The sequence below is a fragment of the Ornithorhynchus anatinus genome, chromosome 5, assembly GCF_004115215.2.
Source record: "Ornithorhynchus anatinus isolate Pmale09 chromosome 5, mOrnAna1.pri.v4, whole genome shotgun sequence".
Lineage (NCBI taxonomy): Eukaryota > Metazoa > Chordata > Mammalia > Monotremata > Ornithorhynchidae > Ornithorhynchus > Ornithorhynchus anatinus.
Window position 1 is genome coordinate 20,753,903 of NC_041732.1, and position 15,103 is coordinate 20,769,005.

At 49.7% G+C, this 15,103-nt stretch overlaps 1 protein-coding gene across 2 annotated transcripts in view; it reads right to left on the reverse strand.

Moving 5' to 3' along the window:
* NTRK3 (neurotrophic receptor tyrosine kinase 3) overlaps window positions 1-15,103 on the reverse strand; it is a 364,188-nt gene that overhangs the window by 80,978 nt on the left and 268,107 nt on the right. The window contains exon 13 of one of the 2 annotated variants that reach the window (XM_029065747.2): window positions 8,037-8,465. The exons of the other annotated variant lie outside the window; for it this stretch is intronic. Within the exon in view, the coding sequence (XP_028921580.1) occupies window positions 8,347-8,465 (119 nt within the window). The 3' untranslated portion in view covers window positions 8,037-8,346. Of the gene's footprint in view, window positions 1-8,036; window positions 8,466-15,103 lie in introns of those variants that run through there. 2 annotated transcript variants of the gene reach the window in all.

Consider the following 15,103-nt stretch of genomic DNA (forward strand, 5'->3'; position numbering starts at 1 on the left):
AGTACAATACAAAATAAGTAATTAAGGGATTAGAACCCAGGTCCTCCAACTTCCAGGCCCATGTCCTTTCCCCTAGGCCACGCAGCTTCTGTACTGTGTACAAACACTGTACTAAGCACTTCGGTGTGTACAATACAACAGAGTTAGTAGACCCATTCCCTGCCCATAAAGAGCTTTCAGTCCAGAGATCTAGTGGAGAGAGCATGGGTCTGGTGGAGTGTGAAGAAAATCTGGATTCTATTCCTGGCTCTGCCATTTGCTGACTGTGTATTCTTGAGATTCTTTAGCAGATTGCTTAGCATCTCTGTGTCTTAGTTTCCTCATCTGTGAAATGGAGAGGAAATACCCTCTTTCCCTCTTGGACCATGAGCCTCCTGTGGAATAGGAACTGTGATGTGATTATCTTGTATCTATCCTAGAGTTTAGTATAGTGCTTGGCATATATAAGTGAGAATATATATATATATGAGAGAATTTATATATGTTATATAACATATATATATAAGAACTCCCAAGAACAGGCTTGGGAGTCAAGGGTCATAGGTTCGAGTCCCACCTCTGCCACTTGTCAGCTGTGTGACTTTAAGCAAGTCAGTTAACTTCTCTGTGCCTTAGTTACCTCATCTGTAAAATGGGGATTAAGACCGGGAGCCCCAAGTGGGACAACCTGATTTCCTTATATCTATCCCAGTGCTTAGAACAGTGCTTGGGACATAGTAAGCGCCTAACAAATACCATCATCATTAATAGCAATCAATCCATCAGTGATATTTTTTGAGTACTTGCTTTGTGTAGAGCATTATACTAAGCACTTGGAAGAGTACAAGTCAACAGAATTGACATGTTCCCTTCCCTATTAATAAGTTCTCATTATCATCATTATTAGTAGTACTATTATTATTAGGTGGGCTGATCTCCCTGAACCCCTGCTTGTTCTCTGGAAAAGTTGAGGTTATTCCTGGCCCAGGGGAAGAGGTGCTGTGGCTGTTCAAAGATCTGGGATTTTCCCAGGTTCGGACAAGGGCAAAGCTGATCCTGGAAGGCACTGAGAGATCAGAGCATGAGATCGTCTGCTGGAAATTTTACACAGCCTTCTGGAATCACACTCCCAGCCACCAAGCAGAGGCACAGCAGCGAGATCGAAAGACCTCCCGCAGCCCCAGAGAAACAACATGGGCAACAGCACGAGGTGGGGAATAGTCACCCACCTAGAAGGGGATCCTTCCCAAGGGAACCACTAGATACAATCCAAATTCCAATTCTGCTCCCACTGCAGCAGGAAGTTCTAATGGAAAAAATCTGGGGAGGCTGGGACAGGATCAAGAAAGAGTTGTGCCCAGGACAAACCAGAGTCTGAAATCTGAAATTGCAGGGGCAGCTGAGGACAGCTGAAGAGCATTCCGAGACACTACATCAGTGTGGGGATAAGGGGTGGGGGGCCATAGAACGGATCACCAGGATCCCCTACCCTTCTTCTAGCCCCAACCAGGACTTCTGAGACTGTCTGTGGAGCCAGAGAGCACCCTGCTGCTGGAATTCCGAGAAGTTCAGTAAATCCCTTCCTGGCAGCCTGGGAGTATGATCCACTAGATCCCCTGTCACACAGTACCCCTGCCTGCCCCTCTCTCACTTCCCTCACCCTTCCCTGAGCCACCCACCCTGAGCCACCCTGTCCACCACACTTCTCCCACCCCTGCCTCTCCCTGTCTCACATTCCCTGCCCTTCCAAAAGCCTTCCCTGCCACCCTCCACTCTCCCACTCTGCCACTCTTCCCAGCCCCTCTCCTATGAGCACAGCTGCTCCCACATTCCCCTGCTCCTCCCTACTCCTCCCTGCCATATCCCATCCCCACCACTTTCCTAAGCCCACTCCCCTTCCCCTACCTCTCCTACTCCCCCAAAATATATTTGCCCCCTCACACCCCTCTGTAACTCCCTCATGACTTCCTCCCTCGCCCCATTCCCCTGCTTCTCCCCCTCGCAACTTTACCCTCCCTCCACCACCATTTCCCACTCGTCCAGCTTTAGAACTGTTCCGTGGCAGGCCAGGACCCAAGAAGCCAGTGGGCAGGGAGGCAGTTGAGGTTCTTGGACTCTTTGTCTAATCCCTTTCTGGCAAGCAGTGCAGAAAAGTAAACAAAAACCAAGGTTCCACCATCCATCGCCTCTCCCCAGCGGGCTCTTCTCTGAGGGAGCAGAGATGCTGTCGGCTTCACTAGTGGATTGGAGGCTTGTTACCCTCAGCTCAGTCCAGGGCTGACCTGGGGGGAGCAGAGGCCTCTCTAGGGGTACAAGGTGGAGGGGGTGGGCACCAAGAGAGGAGAAGGGCCCAAAGGGCGGACCATGGGAGGAATCAAAACTCCGGTCATAGCTTCGTGGCCACAGTTCATGAGGTTCTTCTTCTCACTGAAGGTGGAGAGAGGATGCAGAGGGAGGCTTGGCTAATGATAACAATGCTGGCATTTGTTAAACACTTACTGTATGCCAAGCACTGTGCTAAATGTAGGGGTAGATGCAAGATAGTCAGATCAGATGTAGACCCTACTCCACACGGGGTTTCTAATTTAAGTAGGAAGAAGAACAAGTATTAAATTCCCATTTTACAGTTGAGGAACTGAGGAACAGAGAAGTTAAGTGACTTGCCCGAGGTCACACAGCAGGAAAAATGGCAGAATCAGGATTAGAATCCAGATCCCTTGTCTCTCAGACCTATGTTCTTTCCACCAAGCTGTGCTGCTTCCCATGCTGGGGAGGAGTGAGGGCTAGAGGCACACCCAGTCTCCACAAGAGAGAGTCCACTGGGATAGGGCTGATGGTAGGGAGAGCACTGATGGCCCTTCTTCTCATCATCATCATCAATCATATTGACTGTATTTTTACTATGTGTAGAGCACTCAACTAAGTGCTTTGGAGAGTATAATACAACAGAGTTGGTAGACACATTCCCGGCTCACAGTTTGCTCTTCTCTCAGGCTCAGGTCACCACACTGCTTTGTCTCCATTTTGCTTCCAACCGCTGCCCTTGTTGGCCCTTCAGGTAGCCCAAGTAGCAACACAAACCAAACATCAGTCTACCTTTTGACCTCTGGGGCACCCAAAGAGACAGTGTGAATGTCTCCAGGGAGTTATCAGTAAATACCATTGATTGATTAAGGGATTGATAGTAAAAAAAGATCATCTTGATGGAAGATCCAGGGGGCCCAGGAAAGAATGGAGAGTCCGTGATTCTGAAATCCAGAAATTAAATCTCTATCAGTTTTGGGTGGCCAAAACTCCGTCCTGGGCTAGGCCGCAGGACTACGAATCCAATTCTATCAGTTTAGAAGCTGAGCCCAATGACTAACTTTTCATCTGATGGCCCTTGAGCCCCAGTGAACAGGAGAACAATGGCAAGATGCAGAATGGTGAATTAAAACTTATGGGGACATGAAAATTTTTAACAAGGCACCACATCAAAGAGATCCAATTTTACTTTAAGCTAACAAGAAAGCCAACAAGTTGCTCTTACCCTCCCGTGGTAAAGTAGATAATGCAGTAGTTCATCTAAAGCCCTCTTAGGCTGAACACCACCTGGACAGCAGTAGGTGTCATCAGCAGTTCAAGTTCCGCAGGTTGAAGAGTTCACATTTAATTGACTTCTCATGGCCCCGACTGGCCCGAGAGTTGTGATTCTATGCCAGACAAGAACCCAGGAAACTAGAGGCTGATGGGTAGTTTTGGGGTTTCACTAGGTTTTTTCCCCATAACCACCCCAAAAATAATAGTAAGAAGAAGTATAAGGCAGTATTCATTATTCTGTGTCAAGAACAAGGCTAAGCACTGGAGCTCATACTCCAAGAAGAGGCAGGAATGATTTTGTTCCTGACTATTCATTCACTAGAGAGGGTCCCAAATCCTAATGACCACTCAGTCCCAGGAAACGTCAGACGAAGGTGGGGTCTGTCTGCTCCTCGTCAGACCCAACCTCGGGACACCGGTCACATGATACCTGACCCTGGGAGCCCCAGGCTGACCCCGGTCCTCTCCCCTCAGCCCCAGTCTGTCCCCATTGCACTAAGTACCTGGGCCCAGGATAGAGATTTGGGGGTGGGGGTCCGGTCTGTGCTGCTCTTTATTTGGGTGGAATCCGATTCGTAGTCCTGCAGTCTGGCCCAGGGTGGAGTGTGGGTGAGTGGGTCCAGGTCAGAAGGAGGAGGAAAGACTGGGGCTCTGGGTCAAAGTTGGCATGGCCCGGGTTTGGGGAGTTGGGGGAAGGGGTTTGCAACCAGGACTCCAGCAATACTGGGACAAAGATATTGTCGCGCACAGTACACCAGGCCCACGGTACCACATAATGACATTGCAATTGCCATTTCCCAGAAGTGTGCCAATCTCCCATGATTCTATGATGTTTTTCTGGGCACCAACCCATATCCTAAGTAGCTCCATAGCCATTGTGGCACCTCCAAGGGCTGTGTGAACTAGAGAACCGTGCCTAAGTGACGTACCTCAACAGCAGGAGCCGAGACTTGAGGAGGGTCAACACTGAATTTTTTTTTAAATTAGGCATAGAGGCATCTGTTCTGGATCAGCACTGAGCAGGGGCCAGGTCTGCTAAAGATAGGACGGAACTCCTGTCTAAGATGCCAGGGTCTTGGAGTCTACCCAGTCTTTCCAGGGGGAGCTGAACCAAATTAGAAAACCCCAGGGCTTGCTCCTACCTGAAGTAGCTCCCCTTGTTCCCCTCAATCCCACAACTCTGAGGCTAATACAGGACCTGAGTCGCCAAGAGGGAAGAGAGGCAGGATGGACAAATACGAAGAAGCGGCATAACCTAGTGGAAAGACCATGGGTCTGGGAGTCAGAAGACCTGGCTTCTAATCTCAGCTCTGCCAATTGCTTGCTGTGTGACCTTGGGCAAATCACTTCATTTCTCTGTGACTCAGTTTCCTCAACTGTTAAATGAGGGTCAAATAGCCGTTCTCCCTCCTACTTGGACTGTAAGCCCCATGTGGGATAGGAACTCTGTTCAACCGATTAGTATATTACCTGCCCCAGCACTTAGAACAGTGCTTGTTACACTGTAAGTGCTTAAGAAATGCCATAATAATTATAATAAAAATAGCCAATCCATCTGACTGAATGTAATTCCTAGCCTGGATCGGCCATGACCTTTTTCCGCACAGTGATCCAATTAAAGACAGTTTTGCCAACAAAAGCTGCTGCAACCCTGAAAAGAGACCCATCCTTCTGCTCTCCCCATCCAGCTCCAGGTCCCCATTCCTCCTCCTGCCTGCTGGTTAAACGGGTGAGACCCTGAACCATAATGAGCCCTGAGACTCCCTAACAAGCTTTCGGCTGCCAAGGGGGCCTCCACACGCATCCCAGAGCTCCTTACTCAAGCCAAAATCTTTGAGGCTGAAGGGGTTTCCTAGTGCCCACTCAGACTGGAGGAGATGCTACCATAGGAGTCTTCTCCATCTGAGTGGGCGGGGGGGCAGAAGGGAAGGAGTTCCCCAGAGGGCAGTAGGCAGGCCTGGGATTCAGTGTGCCAGGGTCCTCTATTTCATGCTTTGCTGGCCCTATTCTAATGCTTCTCTGCATGGTTCAGGTCCCCAGGTGACCCAGGATCCTGAGACCTATCCCTATCAGTGCATCTTCCAAAGGCCCGGGGGTATTTGCTGAGCATTTATGGGGTGCAGGGCTCAGTGCAGAGCTCTGAAGACAACTTTGCCCCTCGGGGCCCTGTACCCTAACCCCATAGAGAAACACAGTGGCAAGGAATCAGTTGCTCATCAGTGCAGACCTTTATTTCCCTCCATCCCAGGGTGACCCTGGACCTCTCTCCATGCCTCAGTTTCCTCCCCTGAAAAGGGGGAACTCTACATTGAGGCTACTTGGAGACAGAAAGACTCAAAAAAAAAAATTCCCTGCCAAGAACAGAATGGTATTTATTAAGCACTTACTACATAGCAAGCCCCATGCTATGGGGTAGGTATAAGACAAACAGGCCAGACACAGCCCCTCTCCCATATGGGGATAACAGACTAAGGAGGAGGGAGAATACATATTGAAGCCCCATTTTACAGATGGGGAATCTGAGGCACAGACGCATTAAACAAGGCAAGTAGTGGAACTGGGTTTAGAACCCAGGTCTCCAGACTCCCAGCTCTGCACTCTGTTCATTAAGCCACTGTAACCTCCTGGTAGGTAGGGATTGTGTCTACCAACCCTACTGTATTATACTCTCCCAAGGGCTTCGTATGATGCTCTGCACACTGTAAATGATCAATAAATACCATTGATCGATTCCCAATAGATCATTGAACAGACTGGAAAGAAAAGGGCCACCTGCCATAGGCACTTCTTTAATGATGGCCATTATTTCTTAAGATCCTCCAAAGAAAGGGTCTGATCCAGGCATTTCATTAGAAAATAAAGTGTTTATTAAGAAACTATACACTGAACACTCCTATAAGTCTCTGAGGAACCAAAACATTCCGCTGCCATAGCACAAAGTGAGCGGGGTGGGGGCAACAGGGTAGAAGGTGCTGGGGTTGGGGGGCGGGGGGAGGCTGGAACAATGGTGGCTGGACATGAGGTAATGATTTACAATAATTAAAACAACAAACCACCCTCACGCTCATCGTTAAAGCCACACACTGGAAGGCCTGGCTCAGCCTCTCGTGTTCAGCCTGCAGGGAAGCGACAGGGGGACTGGGCCAGGAAGGAGCCAGAACGCAGGACGGGGAGAAGAGGGAGGGGGCGGCCTGGTACAGGCAAGCCGCAGACCCATGGACTGGCAAGGGAAGGGGACAGCGGGGCTTCTAGGTTGCCCAGGAGAAGTCTCCCATCACGGAAGGGTGGGACCTGGCAGTGGGAGGGAGAGGGCCAACAAGGAGAGAGGAGGCTTCTCCTGGCAGGACCCAGAAGAGTGGGGCAGCTGAGAAGTTTGGGAGCCCCTTTGTCAGGAGGGTCCCCAGGCGGGTGCCCTGAGGAAAGCAACTTTTCAACTTTTCATTGTTATCATTATTATTATTATTATTATTATTATTAGTCACCACCGCTACCCAGCCTCCAGTGGCCTGAGGCCCTGGAGTGACTGGGAAGCAGAAGAGCCATCATTACTAGGGTGACCTCTTCCCCACCCAGTGGAGGGTCAGGCTTTGAAGGGGGGTGGCCCAATCCACAGGCTGCTCAACTCCACCCCTTCCCTCATCCCTCCCACACTGGAAGATTTTCTGGCGGGTCTGGGAGCAATTTGCCCCTGAGAGCTCGGCTACTGAATAAGACGCAAGTTGAGGTGAACGGCGGAAATACATCTATTGCCGGGCAAGCGGGACCGCTACTTGCACTGGTGCCATGGAAAAGGCAAGCTTTCCCTCCTCTTTTCTCTTCTGGTCACCTCTGCCTCGACAAAGCACTTCCTTCTGGCTCCAGAGACTCTTGGCCTCAAGAAGGATGAGGGACAGGGAGGAGGAGAGTGGTGGGAGAGAAAGGAAGAGCCTGTGGCCCTTCTGGTGGTGTTTTTCACTCTGCTGTCTGACCAAGGCGCCGCTGGTGTGGCCAGCTTGCCAACCTGTCCTCTTCCGGGTCCAGATAAGGCCTGTCCTGGGGTGGGGTGGCACAGGATGGGGCAGAATGCCATCCCCGAAGGAAACCCCCAACTCCCAAGGGCACCTCTAAGTCGCACACCTGGGAGGGATGGGGATGGAAGGGGTCTTTCCAAATTGATTTCCATTCTTCCCTCCGGGACCCGGATCCGGTGCCAGCCATCAGCCGCAGCTTCATCTCCTCTCACCATGGATGCCTTTTCCTCGAAGTGAGTGCCATCCGCGGCTCCTCCTCGGTCTGAAGTTCTCTCAGCGACGGCGTCTCCGAGGCCAGGGGTGAGGGAGAGGAAGAAGGGGGCGGCCGGCCGGATTTCCCATGGAGAATCGGGGAGGCAGCCGCTGGTTTCTGAGCAGGGAAGGTGGAGGGAGGAAGGCGACCAGACCCAGCCGGGCCCAGTCTGTGGGCAGTGGCGGTGGTGGGCTTAAAGCGAGAAAATCACTAGGGCTCGTATTGATTGATTTATTTATAATTCGTCTCCTGAAGGCGGGTCAGAGTTCCCGGTCGCAGGGTGGGCCTTGCTGGCAGGTCTGAGGAGTAGAGTTTTCCCAGGGTGGCCAAGGGCAGCCCTGGTCTCTGAGTGGCTGGCAGGAGTGGGCCATTCCCCTGCCCCAGGTAGAGGCCTGCGGGCAGCTTGCCCAGAGTCCAGCTTAGCAGCCCCAGATCCAAACCCAGCCAGCAGCCTAGCACTTCCAAACTCTCTGAGGGCCCAGCCTACCGGGGTGACATCAGGACAGGGGGGCGTTTAGATGAGCTTTAAAAGCCATGACGTCCTTTGCTGAAATAAACACTGACATCCTCAACATAAATGCCATGGTTAAGAGGCTTGGAATGTCCAGGAAGGCTTATTGGATTCAACATAATTTCTCTGAAACCTAAAAAAAAAAACAAAAAAAACAGAAAACAGAAAAAGCAAAATAAACCAAAAATCTCAAAAAAGAAGACCAAAACTAGAAAATAAAAGAGAGAGGAATCTAGGGGAGAACTGGAAGGTCAGGATAGAGAGATTGTCAGTAACCAAAGCAATCTTTAGCAGAAGCAAACGGGGAGGAGGGGGAGGAAGTGAGAAGGAAATTAAAATGGTGGACGGCCAGGCAGGCAGTGGGAGGCCAGGTTCTCTGCTCTAAGCTACCCACTCTGGTTCGGGGAGTCCCAGATAGGGGAGGCGGAAAGTTCCTGGAGTGTCCTCCATTGGATTGGCATCGGTGGGAAGAACACAAATGTCAGCACCAGGATCTCCTGGGCCTACTGGCCCCGGAGCTCTGTGAGGTGAGGTGGGGACAGAGAAAGGGAAGGAGGATTTTGAGTCCTCAGCTCAAGGGACATCGGCTCCTCAGGCTGAAATTTGGAAAAAGGGAGGTGGGGTTCCCCAAAATCCATGCCTATCCAGAGAGAACTAGAGGCAAAGGAGGAGGAAGAGGGGTCAGGTGACCTCTGCCTTGATTGGATGACTTGAGTCCATGGAGTAGCCGGCTGGAGAACTACGGGGGACAGTCAGAGCCGGCTACCCTCCTGGTTCAGGACATGTTGTCCTGTGCCTCTAAAGGATTTGTCTTTGGCCTGACTCCTTGACCTAGACAATTCCCAAAGAGGGAGGATTAGGAGGGAGAGGGAGGGAATGTGAAAGAACCACCCCACATTCCTACCTTCTCACCAAGCTTCTTGTCCCTGACACAGAGTCCAAGAAAGAGGGGACATTACTGACATTAGGGATTGAGGGAGATTCTTAGTCCCTTCTTGTGGCAAAGACTGTTACAGTGTCCCTCCTACTTTCTCTAAATTGATCCAAGTGTCTCCCAGACCCCCTCATGCATGCTCTGATCCTGCGACTTCCAGGTCCTCCTACACTCCCACTCCCACATAGACACCCGGAGACCCACTTCCTCTCTCCTGTCACCCTAGAAATTCTCCCTATAGAACATCCAGCAGGCCCACATACAGGCCACAGCCCTGGGTCCATCTAGGCCAGGACTCCATCTCCACCAGAGCATCGTGATGCTTGGAGGAAAAGTCTAATGGGCTCCCTTCTGGAAATCCATCTATATGGGTTTGGGCATAAAACAAGTGATTTGAACTTTCCTTCCAGTCAACAAATCTCTCCCAACTCCTCTTAAACCTGCTGATAGATTCATCCCACTCAACTCTCCAGTGAAACAAATTCCATCTGCCTTCCACCCACCCTTTTTGTTATCCACTCTCCGCTATCTGTTATTTGACTCTGACATTTGATCAACCCACATCCAAAAGTACTCAGGGTTACAGCTGGGAGAGGAGACCCAGCTCCAGATGGAATTTGGTTGGATGATTTTTCTTAATGTTTCTAAATTGGGAGGATTCACCTTTTGTTTGCTTTCGAACCACCATGTTCAGGCCTCAATGGGCATTCGTCCATCTGCTGCGGTGGAATTAGTGAATTCCATTTTGGGGTTCACCCTACCCTCACATTTCATAATTCGCATTGCCTGCCTCAGGGCTTGGAACATCTCTGCCTCAGAAGTCAAACCCCCAGATCAAGGAGGACCTGCCCAGGCCACAGAAAGAGCCATGGGTGAAGTTGGCTTTGGTCTTAGTAGCATCTCTGTGGGTGTGTCCCAGTGGCAGCCTCCCTTCAGCCTTCCTTCTGAAGGGCCCAGAGAAGGAAGGGATCAAATGGAAGGCAGCACAGCATATTGCCAGCCAGCCCAGAGTCAGAAGTCAGGAGATCTGGATTTTAATCCCAGCTGGGCTGGTTGACTTTGGCTTTAAAATGTCGATGCTGTAAGCTCCTCCTCTAGCCTGAAGTTCACTTGTGGGCAGGAAACATGTCTACCAAATCTGTTTTATTGTACTCTCCCAAGTGCTCGGTACATTGTGATGCATACAGGAAGCACTCAGTACATCACATTAATTGACTGTGTCTCAGTTTCCTTATCTGTAAATGTGGGGGTTAACATGACCTATCGCCCAGTAATGTAGGATCAAAGAGATCAATGAAGTGAAAGGGTTTTGGAAAATAAGTGCTATAAAAATTCAAGGTGTTATTTTCATCACCATAATCAGCAGCAGCAGCAGCATCATCCTTGGTCCCTCAGTCCTTGCTATGCCATCTCTCTGCCCCTTTTACACAAGGAGAACACAAGACTGGGAGTCCAGAGACCTGGGTTCTAATCCCAGCTCTGCCACACAACTGCAGCGTAACCTTGGGGAAGTGGCTTAACTCTGGGGGGATCAGATGCCAGTTCCCCTGTCCCCTTGAACTGTGAGCCCCATGTAGAATGAGAACTACCACCAATCCACTTTCCTTGATTCTGCCCCAGAGCTCAGCACACAGCAATTGCTTAATAAATCCCATCATAATCATTACGATTTCCAACTCCCTACCAAGGATAGCTGCTGGAGCTTGCAATCTGCCTGGCACTCCCCAGAGTCAGAGTTGGGTCTTCCCCAGTAAGAAGCGGGCCTCAGCCTGCCAGGAGAAAGCCGTGATATTCCCTGTGTCTGATCTACACAAGTCTCAGCCAGCAGCGGCTGAGAATTGGGGGGTTACCCCCAGGTCATGAGTTCCCAAGCAAGCTGGGATCTGAAGTCTGTTTTCTCTGGAACTCCTTCATCAATGGAGCCAAGCCAGGATCCGAAATGTTGAAGTCCGACTGCCTGAAAGGGCCGGGTGGCTCCGTACTTTCCCCTGACCCTCCCCCGTCTCCTCAAGAAACCCCCCCCAGCCCCACCTCCCCAGAGCAGTGAGAACAGCAGGTCCTTGGGCAGGAAAATGAATCTGTTTTGTGGGGGAGAGAGGGATGGGCGTCAGGAAGATGCCAGCAAGTGTTGGGCGGGATGGAGAGAGAAGTTTCACAACCTGGGCTCAGCTCTCTGCCGCCTCCACTTTTGTGCCATACACTGACCTGTCTTCTTCCCTCCTCTGCTACACAGGCACCCTGACAGTCACCTCAACTTCCATACCCAAAACTGAGCACATCTCACATGCAGACCCAGCCATCCTTCTCCCCTGTAGCCACCCCACGACCAAGCTAAATAAAGTTCTGAAGTCAATCTAGAGTTGGGAAGGAGATGGGACAGATTTGGGGGCAAAGGTACCAAGGGCATCCAGATTTGAGTTGCAACCTGGACTGCAAAGGGGAGGTCCAATAAGAGGTAAGAGGGGCATATCTTGGCTCCAGGGCCTTCAGGAAAATGTCCCATTTAGTATTTCAGCTGAGCAAGGTGTTGGGCAGGAAGTCAAGGAAGTGACGCTCAAACCCTTAAGCTGATCCAATCATCACCCAGTAACTGTTTTCCTTTTGCTGGGTCTTCCCCAAACTCTGGCTCTCATGGCCAAGAGCCTTCTTCTCAGGGTCCTACCATCTCTTCTCCCTGCCACTTGCTTCCACAATCCCCTATTCCTTCTTCTCCCGCCACCTCCCCCTGGTTTCCTCCCTCTGCTCTGACTCAGTCATTTTATTATCCAACTCCAAAAAGTACTCCAAAAAGAAGGCCCAGTACCAAATGGAACTCTATTGGATCATTTTTCAACATTTCCTTTTCCAGTGTAGTCATGTCATCTTGAAGTTGCTACAGAATATAGCACTTAGCATTTACCAAGCACTTGCTTTTTTTTTTTTTTTTTTACTTTTAATGTCACTCGTTTAGCAAATTGGAGAAACAGCATGGTTTAGTGGAAAGAGCACGGGCTTGGGAGTCAGAGGTCATGGGTTCTAATCCCACCTCGGCCACTTATCAGCTGTTCAACTTTGGATAAATCACTTAACTACTCTGTGCCTCAGTTTCCTCATTTGTAAAATGGGGATTAAGACTGTGAGCCCCACGTGGGACAACCTGATTACCTTGTATCTACCCCATCACTTAAAATAGTGCTTGGCACATAGTAAGCACTTAACAAAACTATTATTATTATTATTATTAAGTTCCTAGTCTGTGCTAGGCACTGTTCTAAGCACTGGAGTAGATAAAAGCTAATCAGGTTGGACACAGTCCATGTCCCACATGGAGCTCACAGTCTTAATGCCCTCTTTACAGATGACATAACTAAGGAACAGAGAAGTGCAGCTCCTTGTCCAAAGTCATCCAGCAGGCATATGGCAAAGCTAGAATTAGAACCTAGGTTCTTCTGACTTACAGGCCCGAGCTCTATCCACTAGGCCATGCTGCTTCTCTGATTGGAGAGCGCTTTAGAATCAGTGGGTAGAAGTGCTCCCCTCTCACCCTCAGCTATGGCAATAGGCCCATTAGGGAGACTGAGATACAGAGACCAAAATCACCAAAGTGAATCAAGCAGGCAACAAGTCTAACCAGGGAAGTCCTGCTCTTCCTTTTTCTCTCTGACCAATTTCTCATGATTTAGTTGTTTCTCCAAATCCACCACAATCACCTCAATGACAGTTTTCATTCATCTGGGGCTTTCTACCTCTAGTCTCTAAGCTTACTCTGGGTAGGGAAAACATCTACCAATTCTGTTGTGTCGTACTCTTCCCTAATTTAGTGCTCTGCACACAATAAATGCTTAATAAATGCCATTAAAAGGAAAAAAAATGTGATCACAGGTTTTACTTCTGTTTTAGTCACCCAAGTGCCTAGTAGTACTATGCACTCAGTGTGTGCTTAGTAAATAGCAATGATGATACTGAATTCAGATCACTTCTAAGACATTCATTATTCTTCCTCCTAACGTCGCCGGGAAAGGAAGGTGGGAGAAGGGAAAATAACACTATCCCGATGCTGGATGTGGTGGAGTAAAGGGGTCCAGAAAGGAGAGGCAATCTCCTGGAAGGCAGCCATGATTTAGGATAGGAAACAAGAATCCTGAAACGCCCATTCCCAGCAAGTTCATTGCCCCCACTCCTCTTTCACTTTCTGCTACAGACAGCTGTATCTCTCAAGAAGCAGGCCGGTGACTGCCCACAGAACTGCTGGCAAGCATGCACATCCACTCAGTTCCCAGGGTGTATTTCTCCTGCTCTCCTGACTCCTCTACCTAGGGAGAAGGCCTAACTCCACTCGGGCTCCTCGGGGATTCATCTTGAGGTAAGTGAGGAGCTGAGTGAACTTGGCCAGAGGTTGTTGACTGGCTGTCTGGTGGAAGGGTCGGGGTGGGCGGATTGTTCTGTCTGTTCTCCTTGAGATGACTGCAGGTCTGGCGATCCTTGGAGGCAGCCAGAGACTCCTCCCCATGACCCTCAGTAATAAAAATCCTGAAATATCTCCAGTGGTTGCCTATCCACCTCTGAAACCGAAGAAAAACTCCTCACCATTGGCTTTAAAGCACTCCTTCATTTTGCCCACTCCTACTTTACCTCATTTTTCTCCTTCTACAACCCAGACCACATTCTTCACTCCTCTAGTGCTAACCTTCTCACTGTGCCTCGATCTCTCCTGTCTTACCACTGACCCCTGGTTCACGTCCTGCCTCTTGCCTGGAACGCCCTCCCTCTTCAAATCCGACAAGCACTTACTCTTCCCCACTTCAAAGCCTCATTGAAAGCACATCTCCTCCAAGAGGCCTTCTCAGACTAAGTCCCACTTTCCTCATCTCCCACTCCCTTCTGAGTCGCCCTGACTTGCTCCCTTTGCCCTTCCCCCTCTCCCAGCCCCACAGCACTTATGTATATACCTGTAATTTTATTTGTATTGATGTCTGTCTCCCCCGCTCTAGACTGTGAACTCACTGCAGGCAGAGAATGCTACTGTTTATTGTTGTATTGTACTTTCCCAAGTGCTTAGTTCAGTGCTCTGCACACAGTAAGAACTTAATAAATATGATTGAATGAATGAATGAATGAAAACCCCAGAGCCATCAAGGCACTGCTGGCAGATTTAATAATGTTAATAATGTTGGTATTTGTTAAGCGCTTACTATGTGCAGAGCAGTGTTCTAAGCACTGGGGTAGACACAGGGGAATCAGGTTGTCCCACGTGGGGCTCACAGTCTTAATTCCCATTTTACAGATGAGGTAACTGAGGCACCAAGAAGTTAAGTGACTTGCCCAAAGTCACACAGCTGACAAGTGGCCAAGCCGGGATTCAAACCCATGAACTCTGACTCCAAAGCCCGTGTTCTTTCCACTGAGCCACGCTGCTTCTCTGGGGAGATTTGGGGAGACATTCAGGTGGTTTCCAGGGGAAAGAAATTGAGGAATGCAGGGTGGTCTCCATGGCATCTAAATTGGTGTGGGGACATCCCTCCAATAAAGGCCAAGAGGACTGAGAAAGCTGAACCAGTGTGACCTTAGTGAAAAGAGCCTTGGTCTGGTAGCCAGGGTACCTGGGTTCTAATCCTAACTCTACTACTTGCCTGCTGTGTGATCTATGCAAGTCGCTTAACTGCTCTGGGATTCAGTTCCCTCACATGAGAAATGGGGATTAAACTCTCTCTCTCACTTAGGCGGTGAGCCCCATGTGGCAAAGGGGCTTTGTCCAACTTGAATATCTTGTGTCTACGTCCAGGGTTTTAGTATAGTACCAGGTACAGAGTAAGTACATAACAAATATTATTGTTAACATTATTCATCCCAGCTACACA